This window comes from Tachypleus tridentatus, chromosome 11 (genome assembly GCF_004210375.1).
Source record: "Tachypleus tridentatus isolate NWPU-2018 chromosome 11, ASM421037v1, whole genome shotgun sequence".
NCBI lineage: Eukaryota > Metazoa > Arthropoda > Merostomata > Xiphosura > Limulidae > Tachypleus > Tachypleus tridentatus.
In genome coordinates, this window is record NC_134835.1 from 50,974,817 (window position 1) to 50,993,484 (window position 18,668).

Below are 18,668 nucleotides of genomic sequence, written 5' to 3' on the forward strand. Positions count from 1 at the left end.
TTATTAGGATGGCTGACCACCTGATTGACAAAATGTTTTATGACCTTCAACATGGCTAACCACCTGATTTATAAAGAGAATCATAGGATCTTAATTCGTTTTCTCTTCAGTGGGACACATCAAATAATCGACGTCGACGTTTGCAGTTACTTAACTGGCAGCTTTGGTACATAAGAACCGACTGTAAATGTACAGAGTCTAGTAGTGAGAATCGTCACGGGACTATTTCTGATTAAGCCTATTTGAACAGCTATATTTTCCAAACTGTTGGCGGCGTCTTTGTTGCCATTCCACCACTACTGGGCCACAGCGTATGAAAACGAACAGAATCACGTGGATAGAGTAATCGCAAAGAATACACGACCTACCGGTAACATTTAACTGTCCTTACACAGAAAGTAACGCGTTTAAAAAAAAAACTGTAAAAAGAGGAAGTTTTGTTAACTATATTAAATATTGATCAAAATTAAGCAACGTATAAGTTAAACAAAATTACACACATTTTATTTAAACAATAGTAAATCCAGCAAATGTGTTTACAGATCTGCAACTCAATATGGCTTTGTTCTAAAACAAACAAAAGCAACGTTGTAACTATATATATATATATATATGCTTAAACTACTTTAGAGCGGCCCGGCATGGCCGGGTGGTTAAGGCACTCGACTGGTAATCTGAGAATCACGGGTTCGAATCCCCGTCACACTAAACATGCTTGCCCTTTCAGTTGTGGGGGCGTATAATGTTACGGGCAATCTCACTATTCGTTGGTAAAAGAGTAGCCCAAGAGTTGGCGGTGGATGATGATGACTAGCTCCCTTACACTGCTAAATTAGGGACAGCTAGCGCAGATAGCTCTCGTGTAGCTTTGCGCGAAATTCAAAAGCAAACAAATAATACTTAGAATACTCACAATTTTCTTAGCGGTGATATTTTAACATGCCAAAAACTGAAATGTTTCTATGTTATTGCATACTTCATGTTTTTCAATAGATATTCTTTTAGGTGTGTTTTAACGTTTCTGCAATAAGCATTACCTTTTACCAATGGAAGTTGCTTGAAAACAATATAATTTATCTTAATTCTTTTACTATCGATAATGTATAAGTTTCTTGAGATAGTTTGTGAATACGTTTCTCAAATTGTTCGTAATAACCAGCCAAATGATTGACGTCATTAGTAAAAGAATTTTATATCTTTTCGCTATCATACACATTCGTTGTCATGAGAAAGGAATATAATAATCAGTAACTATACAGTACACGGACATCAATCACATAGCATCTGGTATTGAACTATTAAATTTTCAACGATTCATTCACACTGATATAATTCATGTTTCACTGGTGGTTTTCCATATCGAATTTAATCTAAGGTTAAAGTGCATAGTTGATATTACGGGTAATTCCCCATCTGCGAGAAGTTCCGGAACTGAGTGCTTGCTACAGCAGTGCCATGTTGATTATCTTACACCTTCCCACTCGGCCATCTGTTGAGTTTAAAGACAACTAGCTGTATAATGACTTTTATTACCACAACTTCTTTGACATAAATGTTTTCACTGATTATATTTGTAATTACTCTGATTATGTATAAACTGATAAAAACTGGTTCGTATCAAAATACAACGTTGACCCAAAAGAAAGAACTAGGTTATATGAACTGTATATGGTGACTCATTTGTTCAGTTGTAGAATTTCACATAAAGTTGTACGAGGTCTATCTATGCTAGTTGTCTGTAGTTATGAAGTGATAAGTTTGCATCTTTTAGAACAAAGCCACATTGTGCTATCTGCTACGTCGAGCCCTGGATTTTAGTGTTGTAAGCTCGTAAACTTACCTCTGTGTTGACTCAGCATGGCCAGGTGGTTAAGGCGCTCGACTCGTAATTTGAGGGTTTCGGGTTCGAATCCCCGTAGTACCAATCATGCTCGTACTTTTAGCCATGGAGTCCTCATAATTTGACGATCAATCTTACTATTCGTTGGTAAAAGAATAGCCCAACAGTTAGCGGTGAGTGGTGATGACAAGCTGCCTTCCCTCTAGTCTTACACTGCTAAATTAGGGACGTCTAGCGCAGATAGTCCTCGAGTAGCTTTGTACGAAAATTCATTGATTGTTCATTTTAGCAAACTTACGTAGAGGTTTGCAAGATTAATCTTAAACCATACATTTTAACAGTCTCATACAGACCATTCACAGTATTGTCTCATACCGATCATCCATGGTACAGTCTCATACAAACCATCCACGGTACCTTAGACGTCAACTTCCAAATTCGCGTTTCGGTAAACCAAATTCATAGTAGTTCGTTGAAGACCAGTGAAGTAACTTTACCTATGTATTGAGGAACACATAATTTGAACATTTCTTTACTGAAGGCTCATCGAAACACTATTTTGAGCTTGACTGTAACTTTATGCTTTGTTCTGATGTAGCCACACCTTAACGTTATGACCATATAGCGCAGGTATTTCATTTTGCATAATTAATGTCAAATCATTCACCATTACCTCATTATACAGATTGTAAAGTTTAAATTTTCCGTTGTATCAGAAACAAGTTGTAACTGTAAAGCTCACGAAAATTGTAACCTTTTTAACAGAGATCTAATATGTGATTTTAGATTTTGAACAACCGGTTATTTCGATATGGAATTGGCCCGTCATGGCCGAGCGCGTTAAGGCATGCGCTCGTAATCTGAGGGTCGCAGGTTCGCATCCGAGTCGCGCTAAACATGCTCGCCCTCCCAGCCGTGGGGGCGTTATAATGTTACGGTCAATCCTACTATTCGTTGGTAAAGAGTAGCCCAAGAGTTGGCGGAGGGTGGTGATGACTAGCTGCCTTCCCTCTAGTCTTACACTGCAAAATTAGGGACGGCTAGCACAGATAGCCCTCGAGTAGCTTTGTGCGAAAATTCAAAACAAACAAACAAAACGATATGGAATTAGACATTTTTGTCTAATTAGCCGATGAAAAGTCAGGAGCAAATACATTTTTCATTGTTTGCAAACATGTGAACAATCATATGTATACATTTTCTTTCAATTATTTGTGAAAAAATGTAGCGAACAGCAGTAATACCAATATTTCACAATGTTCTAAATATTTCAGTAATGCTTATCTGGTTTATTAAAGAACATAAGTAGCGCATGTGCACAAAACAGCCTTTTATTGCAACAACTCGTACCGTGCCTATTTGGCATAAGTGACATGCATATTGTTACTACTTTATAATTACGTTTTGCTCTGTTTATGTACTTATCGATAGAAACTAGTGCGTATTAAAACACAAATAACTTGAACCAAACGAGAGAGAACTAGATGATACGAACCTATATGTACATACATAAACACACGCACATACACATACGGTAGAATGTGTGTATTGAAAATATTTTAAATATACCGATCAGAAAGTCACGCGACAACCACAGCGGATAAAAATGACCGTCATGTATCAGAACTGAATTTTTACATTGTTTGCCAGTATGATGCCCCCGAAATGTTATAGCATTTTGAAAGGGAATGTAATAACCCTATCCAACGCATAATGCTCATACACTCAGACCATAAAAATGTGTTCAGAGTAGGGAATTAGAATTTCGAAGACAAGGATGCCTCTTGTATTTAATGACATTGGAAAGTTAAGGAATATTGTGGAACTAGAACCAACCATAAATAAACATGTAACAAGTTTTATTTTAGCCATGGCAAACAAAATGCAGCGTCTTGTAACAGGTGAGAATCCTCGACGTTAAAAGTTAGTGGCAAATGCTGTTCACATGCTCCAAGCAACAAACAGTATGCAACATAATTAAGAAGGAAGTTTGAACTGCTATTCAAACTCAAGAAAAATTATTGTCCTTCAATGACAAGGCAAATAATTTAATCTACCCTTAAAATTTAATGCCAGTTATCTCTACAGGAAATATATTTTGATGTAGATTTTAACATTTCAGTAACTATCCTATTTTACCTGGTTAATGCGTCCTCTTAACTTTTCCATTAGTTATCAGTTTCTAAAGTAAGCAGTAACACGTCAGTATCACGGCGCTGTTGTGTGCAAATATAATCAGTAGAAATTAAAATTTAATATTCACATGCATTAATAGTAATATAAAGCATAAAATCTTTCATTCTATGCACGTTCATGTGAAACATCTCTGCTGCTTCTTTTTTATTCGAAAATAATATTAATAAAATTGCCTTTAAATCGTTAATAGTCGAACGAATAATTTTGTAATATCACCTGGAGTAAATAAAGGATTTATTCCAAGTTAAGCTTAGTGTTAAATGTTGTTATAATGGAGTTTCTGATGTATACGTCGAAATTTGAATCTCGGAAACCACCACATCAGTCATAAATGCGGATACTTTTTTTATAACTAAACAATATTGTCATAGCTGAGCAACAAATAAAAACAGCTGAAATTTCAAAAAAAAATATGTTTCAGACGCAACCAATAAAACTTACAAGCAAAAAAGTGTAAGTTTCGAATTTAACGAATAAAAAGTAAACATATATTTCATTTTCTTTAATTAAAACTTCAAGAGCGTCTCAACAGAAAAGCAAAGTACTTTCATTGATAACTGCGTCTACAAAAAAATACTTCAATAAAATCTACTCTGACACGTAATGCTGGGACAATAGCTCATTTTTATACTAAAAGTTTAATAAAATTATTTTCTTATTGATTGTGAACATTATTGAATGTCAAGCATGAGACAGTGTTCATGAACTGTTAGAAAAGCTGCAGGCCCAATAGCATTCCGCAGGAACCAGCAGTTACACCTGCCCGGAGGATTTGTTTGTTTTTTAATTTCGCGCAAACGATACACGAGGGCTATCTGCGTTAGCCATCCATAATTTAGTAGTGTAAGACTAGAGGGAAGGCAGCTAGTCTTCACCACCCACCGCCAACTCTTGGGCTACTCTTTTACCAATGAATAGTGGGATTGACGGTCACATTATATCGCCCCAAAGGCTGATATGGCAAGCATGTTTGGTGCAACAGGCATTCAAACCCGCGATCCTCAAATTACGAGTCGAAAGCCTTAATCCACCTGGCCATGCCGGGCCTACACGTGAGGCGGCTATTACTAAGTTTTTCAAAGTATTTCATTTACTCAATGGCAGAAACTGTTAAGATACTATTTACTATTACACAGCGTTAGTTGAATTTGTACAAGACACCCATACCATACCATTTTAAACCTTTAAGAATTCATTATATGACATCATTCATGTCCAAGAAAAACAAACAAAAAAGAATTATATTCAATTCATCGAATCTCTTTGAACTATGTGTAAGATACATTCTTCTGAACAGCATTTGAAGCTGTATTAGTCTGCTCTGGTTCATATTGTGTTTGATATCTCAGACTATTTCGTTTTTTACCAAGTATTTTTAGATTAAAAAAAGAACTCAGTATAAAATCCAAAAATGTTTCCACGATAAAATTTCAAAGATAAACAATACTAAAAGAAACTTCAATCTCATACAATTATCTAAAAACGCAATTTCATATCTCGCCTTTGTACTTCTAAGACTATAAATGTTTAAGTTGTTTTCTAGTATAGTAAGGTATTCAGTGATGTAGAAACACAACAAAACTATAACCTGAACATGTAAATACACATGATATTTGAGCTATTAGCGAGAAGCAACGAGGTTACATCTTATCTGAAAACCCGTATAGGTTTTCACTTTAACTCTTGTTACTACAAAAGCTTTGATAGCAACAGAACAGAAGGATAGGCCAAGGAAGGAAACCCCATTTCCGTCACATGTTACAGAGCAAACGGTTCCGCTAACTTGCTTCCATCTCGTGTCCTATATTACAGCAGGCACTACACGGTTTATTTTTAAAATAGAAGAAAGGACGGGCACTGTGTTAGACATTTTAAGAAAACACCCTTTAGGGACATCGTTACAGAAAACTTGTAAGCTCAAATTACCTTTGAATTTCTGTGATTTGTCTGTAAAGAAAGTAAAAGAAGTTCAACTCAGATATGTGACTGATAAACAATGTTTAATGTATGGTGAAGATACCTTGATGTGCAGTTAGTGGTACGGTGTTTATTGAAAATATGACTGATAAATACTCATTCCCAAAATTCATATATATAAGTCACACAGGAACTATCTTATACTGCTTTAGTTTCGGACTGAAAGATAAGGCTACATACCTTATTATTACAGTGAAAATAATACCGAACAAAAACCTGTTTGTAAAAATTTCGGTGTTCATTACGTTAACCTGAATGATTAAAACTCATATATTTCCATACATTCATAAAAACAGTAAATAAAATAGTGTGGGTCAAACACCAAAAGAATAATATGGCTGACTTAAAATGTGAACAACAACAAAAAATAAGATCACGCGGTGATAGAATAACTAGTTATCTATATGTATAGTGTTCTTCATTCTTCAATAGGATGAAGGCTTTCTAAACGCTCAGCCTGTACTCTCAACCACATGTGCATAATAATGCTCGATTTACTAATTATCTTTAATAATCCCATATACTTAGTGTGATAACTTAGTGAAAGTCATGGTCGTCTGTCTTATGTCTTATAGTTGTGTCTTTAAGTTCTGTTTAGGTTCAAATAAAATGAATTTTGAATAATTAACAGGTTATTAATGGTACACACTTTTTCCTTTTACACGCTGTTTCTCATCACACACAGTCTAACTTTAATTTATCTAATAGCTGCTTTCATATCTGATATAAGGATCACTTCATCTTAATGTCAACATAAGGACAATCAGTAATAAGTATGAACTGTTCATACTGATAAAATTTTAAAGTTTGTTATCTTGAGTGCGTTACTCGAAATGATTATTTTAAATAGGCGAAGGTTAAGCACTTTTAATTATAAAACATCACAAAGGAAGTTAAATGAGAATATGCTATAGTATGTCAAAAAAACCATATTCACCATATTCAATGCCAACGAAGCATTTTGCTTAATACTAGGCCGGATGAGATACAACAGGTACAAAAATGGCCTTAGCTCTGTACATATACATACCATGAACAAGGACTGTAGTGGTCTGAACAGAATTAAGCGAGTGAAATGTAAATATTATCAACGTTTAGAGGTCAGATTTTTAAAGGAATAATTAATAATACAACATTATTTTGTGTTTAATTTTAACACAAATTGTTTTCATATTTTTACTTTTATTTGTATTTTTACTGTCGTTCACAAGAACTGGAGAACCAAAAGCTTCCTACTTCGTATACATCATAAGAGTGCAATTTTACAGTTCTCTCTCACACACAAACATACACATATATATGTATACATATCCTGTACATGAACAACAACAAAAAACAACTTATATAACCCTTAATATAAACGAATTTAAAAACAAATGAACATTAAATTGAAAGAGTTGTAAATGATGCTTAATAGTAGATATCGTTTCGTTACTGTTAAATGATTTAGATTAAATAAAACGTGGGCTTCTGATCATATTAAAAATTTGTTAGATATGTAGGATTAAATTTATATATATATATTTACTCAGGCATGGACAAGAAGTAACAGAATATAAATCATGCGATTCTCTGTCGCCACTATACTGCGAAATACGTAGTATAATTTAAAATGGAGAATATTAACACTGACAACTAGATATGATCACGCTGGCATCAACTTTGTTTATACAGTGTAAATTTTAGTAGTTCACATAAGGTATTTAGCTGAAGCGAGACATTTATCAAACTGTATAGAATATGTCATAACCATATGGATATCATATTATCTAATCAACAGTGGAAGGCTCTTCATCGTTTTGGTGTGAGATTGCGACCAGTGTGAAGAATTAGTTTAGAAATATATGACTGTCTTGGAAGGGATGTGACACGCGCATGTGATATGTACCGCCTTTTACTGTTTATTATATTTAACAACTAATTGAGAAAGTGGCATTTCCAGTACCATAGTTAGTCAAGAAACCATTTAACACATATAATTGAGGCAAAAAAAAAAAGATGCTTTGAAAGCTCCATCTAAATTTGAAATGCATGTATAATAACATACACTATATAACCACAACAAGGACTGTTCAGTTCAGTATAAAAACGAATGTTTTGTTATCTCGTCAGTTACAGAATTTGTTATTTTATTGTGTATTATATTAGAGAAATTATTAATAAAAATTCCAGCACGTTATAAATCTAGTTATGATTTATAGTAGGTATGATTGTGTGGATGGGTTTGTAATTAGCAAACTGAATGTTCGGCAAATATCTATATGTTTCAATGGTGTGAAATTACTCAACATTAAACTAATTCGAAATGCATTTCTACAGCGATTGTTGCCCTATAGTTATCATAATAGCACGTCAGTTGAAATGTTCGTAATTATATTTAATATAAGCACGTGCTTATATTGTTAAACACGCTTGCCTCATGTAATTTTAAAGGGTCAACTCTTCTTTATCAGAAGCAGTCGTGTAATAAGCACAAAAACACTGACCAACATAACGACATAGTGGCTAAGACGATTTCCGCAATTAGGACTGTAAATACTATTACCCTTTCTACGCCTAGAAATGTTAACGTAACTGTGACACACCACAACCGTTGGTCTACGCATTTAAAGCGTATACAGTTTAGCATATAAATTGAATACTTTGAGCCATAAAACTTCCATGATTTTTCTTTCTTAGCTTTATTAACAGCTTTTATCAAAAAAGTTTACATATTCCTGTAAGTTTACTTAATATTTTACAACTAAATTTCACTTTTTGTTTTTGAATTTATTAGAAGGTTAATTACTTCATTTATAAATTTAAATAAAAGCTTTTGTGGAACAGAAGTATTTTATACAATTCAAGTTAGTTCCAAACTAGCAGAAATATTTCAAGCATTATTAATACTTTTTTGTACACATTTAAACCATCCAATATTTTCCACTCAAAATATCTTGTACCATTCCTCAAATATCTTTTAGATATAAATGAATAGTATTTGAAACATGAACTTTAAGCCGACTTTTGAGCAGAGTATGAGAGATTTTTTTTTTTCTTAAGCCCACATTGATAAAATGTTTTATCATATTTCGGTTGGTCTATGAGTTTAATTCCTACCGTTACATTACCCTTCATGATATATATATTATTATTTAGCATATTCTTACATAAAGAGTTATCTGTGCTTTGCCCACCAAGGGTGCCGAAACACAACTTCAAGGAGTATTAGTTTACAAATATACCACTGGGAGAATTCATGGTATATGAACCACTCATATGATAGAACATATAGTAATTTTCTAACAATAGAAAGTACTGCTAAGAGTTTGAAAAAAAATAAGAATTGTTTTTTTACATTTTATTGGTTTTAGCATACAAAATATAATCAAGGAAGCTTAAAATTACGGAAAACGTAAACAAAAACAAACCTTTATCACTTATGACCCACCTACAGGCGATTTGTAACGGTAGGTTATTGAACCAGGGTACCAGCATATAACATGCACCTCAGGCAGTAACGTCAAACTGGGAAAAGTTTGATCTACCTTTATTCTGTAAATACTGTAATCTACGTCCCTGGTATATCTTGTTCATTTGGTTTGTACACTAAACAGTAGCCTATATACTTTTAGATGCTTTATTATTTTTGACTTTGACTGAAAAAAAATGAGATTATAATTAGGAGTACGTGTGAAACAAATGATACGTCCCACGTTGTTTCATCAGTAATCAATATCGAGGTAGCTCAAGTCTGTCTTCCCACAAAGAACTATCATTCAACCTTAAACATAACATAACATAACATTTTTCAAAACAAAGTATATTTATATATGTATAAAATAAACAGTAAACCTTCACAGAATATGAGAAATATGGAAGAGATTCACACATGGCTGCTCTATTGTAGTAACTGAAAGCAAGAAAGGGTAAACACGTCTGCATACCATTTATGTTTCAAAATAACGTTCAAACAATAAACCCAAAATCAAACAGAGAAACGATTAAAAAACGCCACAGAAAAAAAAAGAACGAATAAAACAACAATACAAATTGCGGTATTAGAAAGGTAGAAATGTGTCTTAACAAAAGAAGTGGAACCACCTTGTGGTAAGGATAGATCATCTATCAGATTTAACTTTTATTCACAAGTCTTACGTAAATAGGGGGGAGGACATAAAATATAATTAACAGTTTATGCGAGTGTTTCAGCCCACAACCTCCCACGTCCAAGTTACTCTTTACTTTCTGCAAACAGTTGTGGGAAGGCAGTTACTTCTGATAAAAGAGAGTTGTAAAAATAAAATTCAAATAAAACAAGTTACGACAACCTGATATGAAGCTGGAATTAGATTTCTTTTTGCAAAAATTTTGAGTTTTATTGTACTATGTGTATTGTTGAGTTTTATTGTACTATGTGTATTGTATGTACATGTGGAAAAAGCAAGAGTTACTTGGGTGGGCTGAATGTTTTTGCTTATAACAAAACTATTATGGCTACTTGCTGCCTAATTTTAAATTACCGACTAAAGGGGAGACAGCTAGCTTGGAACAATCATTGTTACTTTTCACCAATGTATAGAGGGATATAAGCTGCCACATTATAACTCCCTACAGCTGAAATTGCGAGCACGTTCGGGTGCTGAGCTTCAATCCGAAGATTGATAGTCAACCGGGCATCCTATGTGGTTAAATGGACACGAACACCAGATAAAATGTAGGATTCATAGACTTCGTATAAAGTAATTCCTAAAATATGCGTCGTTACTTCGTTTATAATAATATGACCATAAATAGATATATATATTGACACCATATAGCCTTTTCCTTCTTTACGATAACAGGCATTCAGATTTCATACACGATGTATTAACTCTACGACTAGGACTCGATCGTATAGAATTGGCCACGTTTTGGTAACAACGTTGAAAAACAAGATATTCTCCAAACCAGTTTCTCATACAAATTTCTACATAAATATGAGGTTTTTTCTCTCGCTTCAAAAAAAAAAAAAAAGCAATACAACTCCCAAAATGCTGTTTTGGTTTTTATGAAAAGCCTTCCCAAAATAATACTGCTTTTAAGCAGGATTATTCTACTTTGACATAAATTTGCATTCTAATAATTGTTTTCAACACATCCATAACATCTGGGACATTATGCACACAGCAGAAAGAACAATAAATATTACTGATTTGTTTCGTAGGAATTTTGTTGGTTGAGGACTGTTAACCCATATATAAGTCTGTCAATCACTGAACGATTTAAGGCAATAACTATTGTCTACTTTATAGACTTCTCGTCTTCCTTTTATTAGTTGCTATAGGTTTTTGACAACCTTTTTTTTTTATTGCTTTAACTTCAATAGAAACCCCATCGTCACTGCATCCAAAACGTTTGCATCTCCTGCAAACATCACATCTTCCAAATTTGTATTTGCAACTGATACCAAAGTAACCGTGACTTTCAAAGATTCTGTCAATGTATATTATCTAGTTGAGTAACGAAAGCATGTCTTTGATAGGCAAATCACTTTGTAAGAGGCAATGTACTTCTATCATAATTTTGACAAAAACAGGAAAAGAACTCCATTTCAAATAACGATTCCTCTAGAAGAGGTGAACCAATGAACCCAAAAGTTGTATTATTCAGAATCTTTAATTCTAGCTCATCATTGAAAGACAATTTTATAGCTCTCACCGTCTGCTGACAAGTCCTGATACGGGGGCTAGGACCTGGTAAGATATATATTTTTAGGGTCACTTATAGATTCAGAAAAGTTAAACGATAGGTATCAAATATTTTCTTGTTTTTACTTCAACTGTTTATTACTATCTAGTTTCTGTTCTTATATAACACGCTTAAAAATATGTAATTAAAAACAACAATTAATTTTAATGAAGTAATACAACTATTTGTCCCACAGCACTTGCCGAAAAAAGTTTGATTTATGACAGTCGAATTTAGACTGACGATGATTAATTCGCTTCGTCCATCACGTCAGAGACCTAACAAATCTTAATGAGAGTAAATAGTGTGTGAACATTTTTTATCATTACGAAGCACATTTGTACAAGGGTTGCACTCGCTCCAAAGTCATAGGGAGAATGAATCCTTTTAATTTGTAAAAAACAAGCACAAAATAAACAGAAGCGTTTCTTTTTAATTTCGCGCAAAGTTACACGAGGGCTATCTGCGCTAGCCGTCCGTAGTTTAGAAGTGATAGACTGAAGAGAAAGCAAATAGTCAACGCCATCCACCACCAATTTTTCGTCTACTTTTTTACCAATAAATAGTAGGATTACTCGTGAAATTATAACGCTCTCATGGCTGAAAGAGCGAGCATGTTTGGTAGGACGGTTACTCGAATTCGATCCTTTGAGATTGCAAGTCAAACGCACTAACCATCTGGCCATACAGAGCTGAGAGAAAAAGAGCTCAGCTCACATATATGTGTGTCATTACTAGTGTAAATAGTTTTATTTTAATAGTATGAAGTTAAAAATGTATGAATACTTAAGAAAGAAAAAAATCACTCTTGCTTCTGTGCTGAATTACAACATACTTACAATTTATTGGTGCCGCATTCATGGTAAATGCTCAAATATATACCGTGAAAAAGACTTAATAGTTTTATCTTAAAATGCAATTTTAGTACTTGTATTCGAAGAAATATATTAGTATTAAAATGTTAAGCATATGGCAAAACACAGTATGTTATTTTCGGAGACTTTTGTGAATGGCACAAAATATTTACTTATAGAGCTATAAAAACCGGCCCGGCATGACCAGGTGGTTAAGGCACTCGACTCGTAATTAGAGGGTCCTGGGTTCGAATCATCGTCACACCAAACATGCTCGTCCTTTCAGCCGTGGAGGCGTTAAAATATAACGGTTAGTTCCACTGTTCATTGGTAAAAGAGTAGCTCAAGAGTTGACGGTAAGTGGTGATGACTGCCTATCTTCCCTCTAGTCTTACACTGCTAAATTAGGGACGGCTGGCACAGATAGCCCTCGTGTAACTTTGCGCGAAATTCAAAAGCCAAACTTAAAACTAAGCGATGAGAGAAATATGACTATGCATGTGTGTAGATATATAATATTTAGTACTGTTGCTACAGGTAATTCTGACTTTTTTTACAATATCATTAACGAAAAATATTACTTGTTTTCCCAGTTCAGTTAACAGTTTAAATTGCATTTTGGTGGAAGTATGACACCATGCTCATGATGAACGTTAACTTTATTTTCAGTAGTTTGATTTCAGAATTCATTAAAATGTGTAAAAAGATTAAAACTGCACAAGAATTCGTTCCATAATATTCAAGACTATAGACATTTCTTAACACACTGAATTTTATTGAACGTGTAAAGAAGTAATAAAAATGACATTATTTAAACATATTCCTTTAGAGATTCACAACATTTGACATCGATTTTTAAATTTTCATCATAATCAGAACATCTGTTAGGCATTTCCTTGATGTGCATTAAAAAAATGGTGAATTTTTAGAAAATAACCTGAGTGACCAACTTTTTTTATGTATATATATTGATGTCATATTATAAAATCTGTTTTCACATAAACATGTTTTCAAACTTAGTGTAGCGTAATTATAATGAAATTGCATGAATGTATTCAAAATGCTAACTGTAGCTTTCAAATATACATATGGGAATCGGTTTCCAGAAAGCATCTATTGACGAAAACAAATAAAATGGGGATAGGAGATTAAAATATGACCTCACGTGCTTCGCGTGTTTATTTGCATATATGATTATGAGTACACATTATTAAAGATTAGCTCAGTTACTCATTTCACGGTCAAACAAAGCTGGTGTGGTTAATGTATTGTGAGTTGGTTTCTGTTTACTTTTATTTCTTAGCCTTAACTCGCTGCAACGATGCCATGGAAAGTTGTCTTATAAATACTGTAAAATAACAAAATAAAGGCATTTATAAATTATATTTTACAAGAGCACGTGGACCACGCTCAGTCTTCCAAAGGTGTGGTAAAATATTCACTCCCTAATTTCTACATCAATTATCTTCAACTTTTCATGAATTGACGTAGAATAATTACGTCTGAAACTTCTTAGCTTTTACTCCCATACTAGCAATAGCTCTCTTTAATCCCGGTCCCAATCACGAACTAGAATATTTTGAATAAATTCATTCTATAGTTACGTTGGCAGTTACTTCAGATATTACTATTTTTTTCAAAATCCACATGCTAAGTATAGTTGTATTTGCTTCTATTTACATACATGCAAATACACCACGTGTCACTTCCGGTAGAACTGGCTCCTAGTAACTGAGTGGGTGGCAAATAAATTAGCTTGGTAAGCATCTTGACAAGCTGCAGTTTGTTCTGAAAAAAAAAAACACACAAAAAACATCAAACTATATTTAGAGCATCAAAAGATATTTAATCACCAGTGAACACTTGGAGTATATCACGAGTGTTAACACTTATGTGTAAAGCTCCTTTTATACCTTGCTTTCTGTTAGATGATCGGATGCAAAATAAAAATAAACATACCTGTGACATAAAACTCCAACTATTCCTCTTCTCAAAATAATTTTCGACATATCACAGGTCGTACATATACATGGTGTTATGGTGAATATATCGAATGTAATAATGAAGTATATTATTAATCGCCCTCTATTTATGACTCTTTTTCGCTGTGAAGCATTTTAGCTTCCGATTTAAACAAGGTAAAATATAGGGTGTATCTCAAGACAACTGGTACGGATATTAAAATATAGAGGTTTCTAAGAATTTTAGGAAGACTTGTTCTTATTGGGAAAACCATTTAACACAGATGCACACAATTTGTTGGACGTTCAAATAGATGTTATTAATGCGTTTCCAGCAGGGCGGTGTCCCTTCAGACTGCATGTAGCCTTAGTATCTGCAAGACACTTGATGAAACATTTTCCAGTTGATCGGTGAATTTAACAGGAAGACCTGTTTAGCTAGTCCTCGCGTTCTCTGAACATTATTTTTTGGGTAATGAGGCGAGTAGGGATGAACTGCATAAACCTATTTAAGAAATCTTCACAAAGGTTAATCGTAGACATTTTGCAAATAACTTGTACTGTAGTTGTCGAAATGGCCCCCCGCTAGTACAACGGTGAGTTTACTGATTTACAACGCTAAAATCAGGGGTCCGGTTCCCCTCGGTGGGCTCAGCAAACAGCCCGATGTGGCCTTGCGATAAGAAGAAAACACACACTTGTCGAAATATAGTATACAGCATATACTAAATTTTTTAACATTTTTCTTGCAGGTGCAACAAATCATGTATTTCTATTTTAAACGTTTTTTTTTTTCCGTTATGATTTTTCGAAAATGTTTCCGAAATTATTGGACATTCTGTGTTGTCTGAGAAATCTACTCACAGAACTCTTTGTGAGAAATCTACTCACAGAACTCTTTGTGAGAAATCTACTCACAGAACTCTTTGTTTGGACTCAGTTGTTGTTATTTTAACACTTGATAGACTTCACTTGTAGAGACCAGTATATACGTGTATGTGTGTTTGGTATCAATGTGATTGTTTTCAAAACGTTATGTCCCCCGCTAGTACAGCGGTATGTCTCCGGATTTACAACGCTAAAATCAGGCGTTCGATTCCCCTCGGTGGGCTGAGCAGATAGCCCGATGTGGCTTTGCTATAAGAAAAACACACACACAAACAAAACGTTATTCCCCAACGGAGCAACTGTAAGTCTACGGATCTACAACACAGAAATTAAGAGTTCGATTCCTGGCTGTGGATAAAGTAGATAGTTCCATGTGGTCTTACTCTGAAACAACCAAACCTTTCAAAACGCTTGGAATATTTACAAACCAAACATTAACCTCACTGAAACTTAATAACGAGGAACCCACTTTAAAAAACTAAACGTCTTGAGCGGGCTTCACATTGCCCACCTATATTATCTAAATTTATAATAATATTTTTCATTACTTACTCAAGCTGTCTCAAAACTTTTATTAACCTCATTGATCTAACACCAATAATGTACTTTATAATATATCAACCACCTTCTCCCCAGTGTCACAGCGGCAGGTGTGTGGACTTACAACACTAGAAACCCCCTTTCGATACTCGTGATGAGCAGAGCACAAATAGCCTACTGAGAAGCTTTGTGCTTGATTGTAAACAAACAAAATCCAACGTCTCTTTAGTTCATTAATCGCCACTTGCTCTTTGGAAATTATTTGTGGAAGAAATTATTAATGTTTGTATATCTTGTTTTATAATTACTATATATGGTTTAAATATCACATGTTGCCGTATATAATTAATATTATTTATATCTTTAAGTATTTTACTTGAAAATAACTAAACAAAAGTATTATACAAAAGAATTAACGGCTTTAAACACACTAACATCTTATTTTTCATATGTTTACAACTTTCTATTGCTGTTTATTTGTTTAAAACGTAAAACGTTTAATATACATAAATACTGATCTCTTTTTTTTTCAGTCGAAAGAATGCTATCCTTCTGCGAACTCAGTTGTCGGTTCGTGTTCACGCTATAATAGGTAAGTCAAGAATATTATTCTAGACAAAGCTTCTGTATTTGATTTAACATTTTCAATTACTATTATTTCTTAATTGTAGTGGCCGTCTACTTACTACTTCTCAGAGTCATTATTACGCAAAAATCTAATAATATATAATTATCGTGGATACCTACAAAGGTTTAAGTAAAGAACGATTAATGTTCGACTCAAGTTAGAGTTAAATAGATAAAACTGTTTGTTAGTGCGAAAATGACGCGTTAAATAACTATAAAAATTTCTTAACACTTTCGATTTCAATATACGTTACAATAATAATAACAGTACCAAACCATTAAGTGTATTCTAGTGACAGAAAACAACTAATATTTCTCCTTTTATATTTTCTTTAGAAGTATATACAAATAAAAAAATCACCGAGGTCATCGTTTAATTATGGTAACGAATATTCAAACACAGCTGCTTCTTGAGGAATAAAGTTATTTTATAATTTTTTGTTTGATACGGTCTGAGTTTTTAATACTGATTGAAAATGCCAGCCCTAAATTTTATATATTTCAAAAACTGATTGTAATGTAATATGAAAAATATTTAACGATAACCATTTTCAAATATAATTGGTAAAATGAGCAATATAAAGAGTTTAAATATCAGAGTAAACACTGACAAATTCATTTTTATATAAAAAAATCTAATTTTTTATGGTGTAACATAAATCTTTTCAGAGTGATAATATTTACCTGTTGATATTGCTTGCCTGACTTACTTTTATAACATGCTTATTTTGTAGCAGTCATTGAGATATGCATTTTCCTTGTTTAGACTGCTTTTCCGGTAAAAGAGATTTTTAGTTTTGCTATAAGTACATAATTTGTTCTGATCGGAACATAATATTAACAGATAAGCAAATAACAGCAGGCAAAAGCCGAGTAAAACACATGCAGTTATGGCTTCAGTAATCATCTTCATATTAAACCTTAATCTTTAGAGTACTGAACTCGAATGACGTGAAATTGTATTTTGAGTAATTTAATGTATACATAGTATTGCCTAAAACATAATAATTTCTGTTTTACCTTATTTAACTATTCCAATATAAGGAACATAAACGAGCTTATAAAATACTTCAATTACATTGGATACATATTAGCAAAAACAAAGAGGAGGTATTACGCATAAACCATAAGAAACCTACGTATAATATTTAACTTTTTAAAATTGTAAATCTGATCAAACAATGTTTTCATGGAGACAGAATAACGAATTTGCCGCGATTCAATATATTAAAAAAAAAGAACAATTTATACGTATTATCTAATTGGAGGTCTAAATGTATTCTCCTGACGGCTGGTATGAGTATTAAAACTTTAATTAAAATAAAATACAAAACAACGTTTCGACCTTGGTCATCTTCAGGCTAACAAAGAGTAACATGAAGATAACTTAAGAAGAATACAATTTTATTTCAAGTGGGTTTCTCGTCATCACAAATTAATTGTAGGATTACGTGCATGAATTTAAAGTTGACCGCTACATGGCTGTGATGGTGTGCACATTAAACGTACGTATATAAACACACTCACATGCACTATATGCGTTGAAATAAACAGTATTACGTTCATCAAATTGAATGATTCCGTATGTGTTATTATTGAAAGGAGCCCATACCCTGCTTACCCCACTTGTTCTTACTTCTGTTTCATTGCTCAAATGCAAATGCTAATCTTTCAAGGAAATTCCAAACGTTATATACACATCGAGAACTGCCATCACACACATACAATAAACACTTAAATGCTACAAAAAATCTCACGAAACTCGTCTTTGTATGAAAGCAAAACTTCTCAATTTTAATAACAATTATGTGTATTCAATTTAAACTGTTTTCACGGTCGGTTCTATGTTACCTCTCGACTAAATGAGTCACTGCTCATCTAAATGTAGTATTAAGGATTATCCTTATGATTATTAATAAAAATCTTAAATTATCTCAGTCATAGAAACTCATCGCACACTGTGCTAACTTCGAATACTACCTTGTTCAAAGTCAAGAACACTAAAGAAATATTTCAATGAATTGGGTAGTTGTAACTCACACGATTTGTTGAAAATGTGTGTAATACCAATGCAGA

General features: G+C 33.4%; 1 protein-coding gene across 4 annotated transcripts in view; it reads left to right on the top strand.

Annotated features, from left to right (window-relative positions):
• The window catches only part of LOC143232138 (FH1/FH2 domain-containing protein 3-like), a 172,772-nt gene that overhangs the window by 74,906 nt on the left and 79,198 nt on the right, over positions 1 to 18,668 (top strand). For all 4 annotated transcript variants that reach the window (XR_013017391.1, XR_013017392.1, XM_076467225.1 and 1 more), the window contains exon 5: positions 16,499 to 16,557. Coding sequence is in view for 2 of the 4 variants with exons in the window: in XM_076467225.1 (XP_076323340.1) it covers positions 16,499 to 16,557 (59 nt within the window). In the remaining 2 variants the exon portion in view is untranslated. The remainder of the gene's footprint in view (positions 1 to 16,498; positions 16,558 to 18,668) is intronic.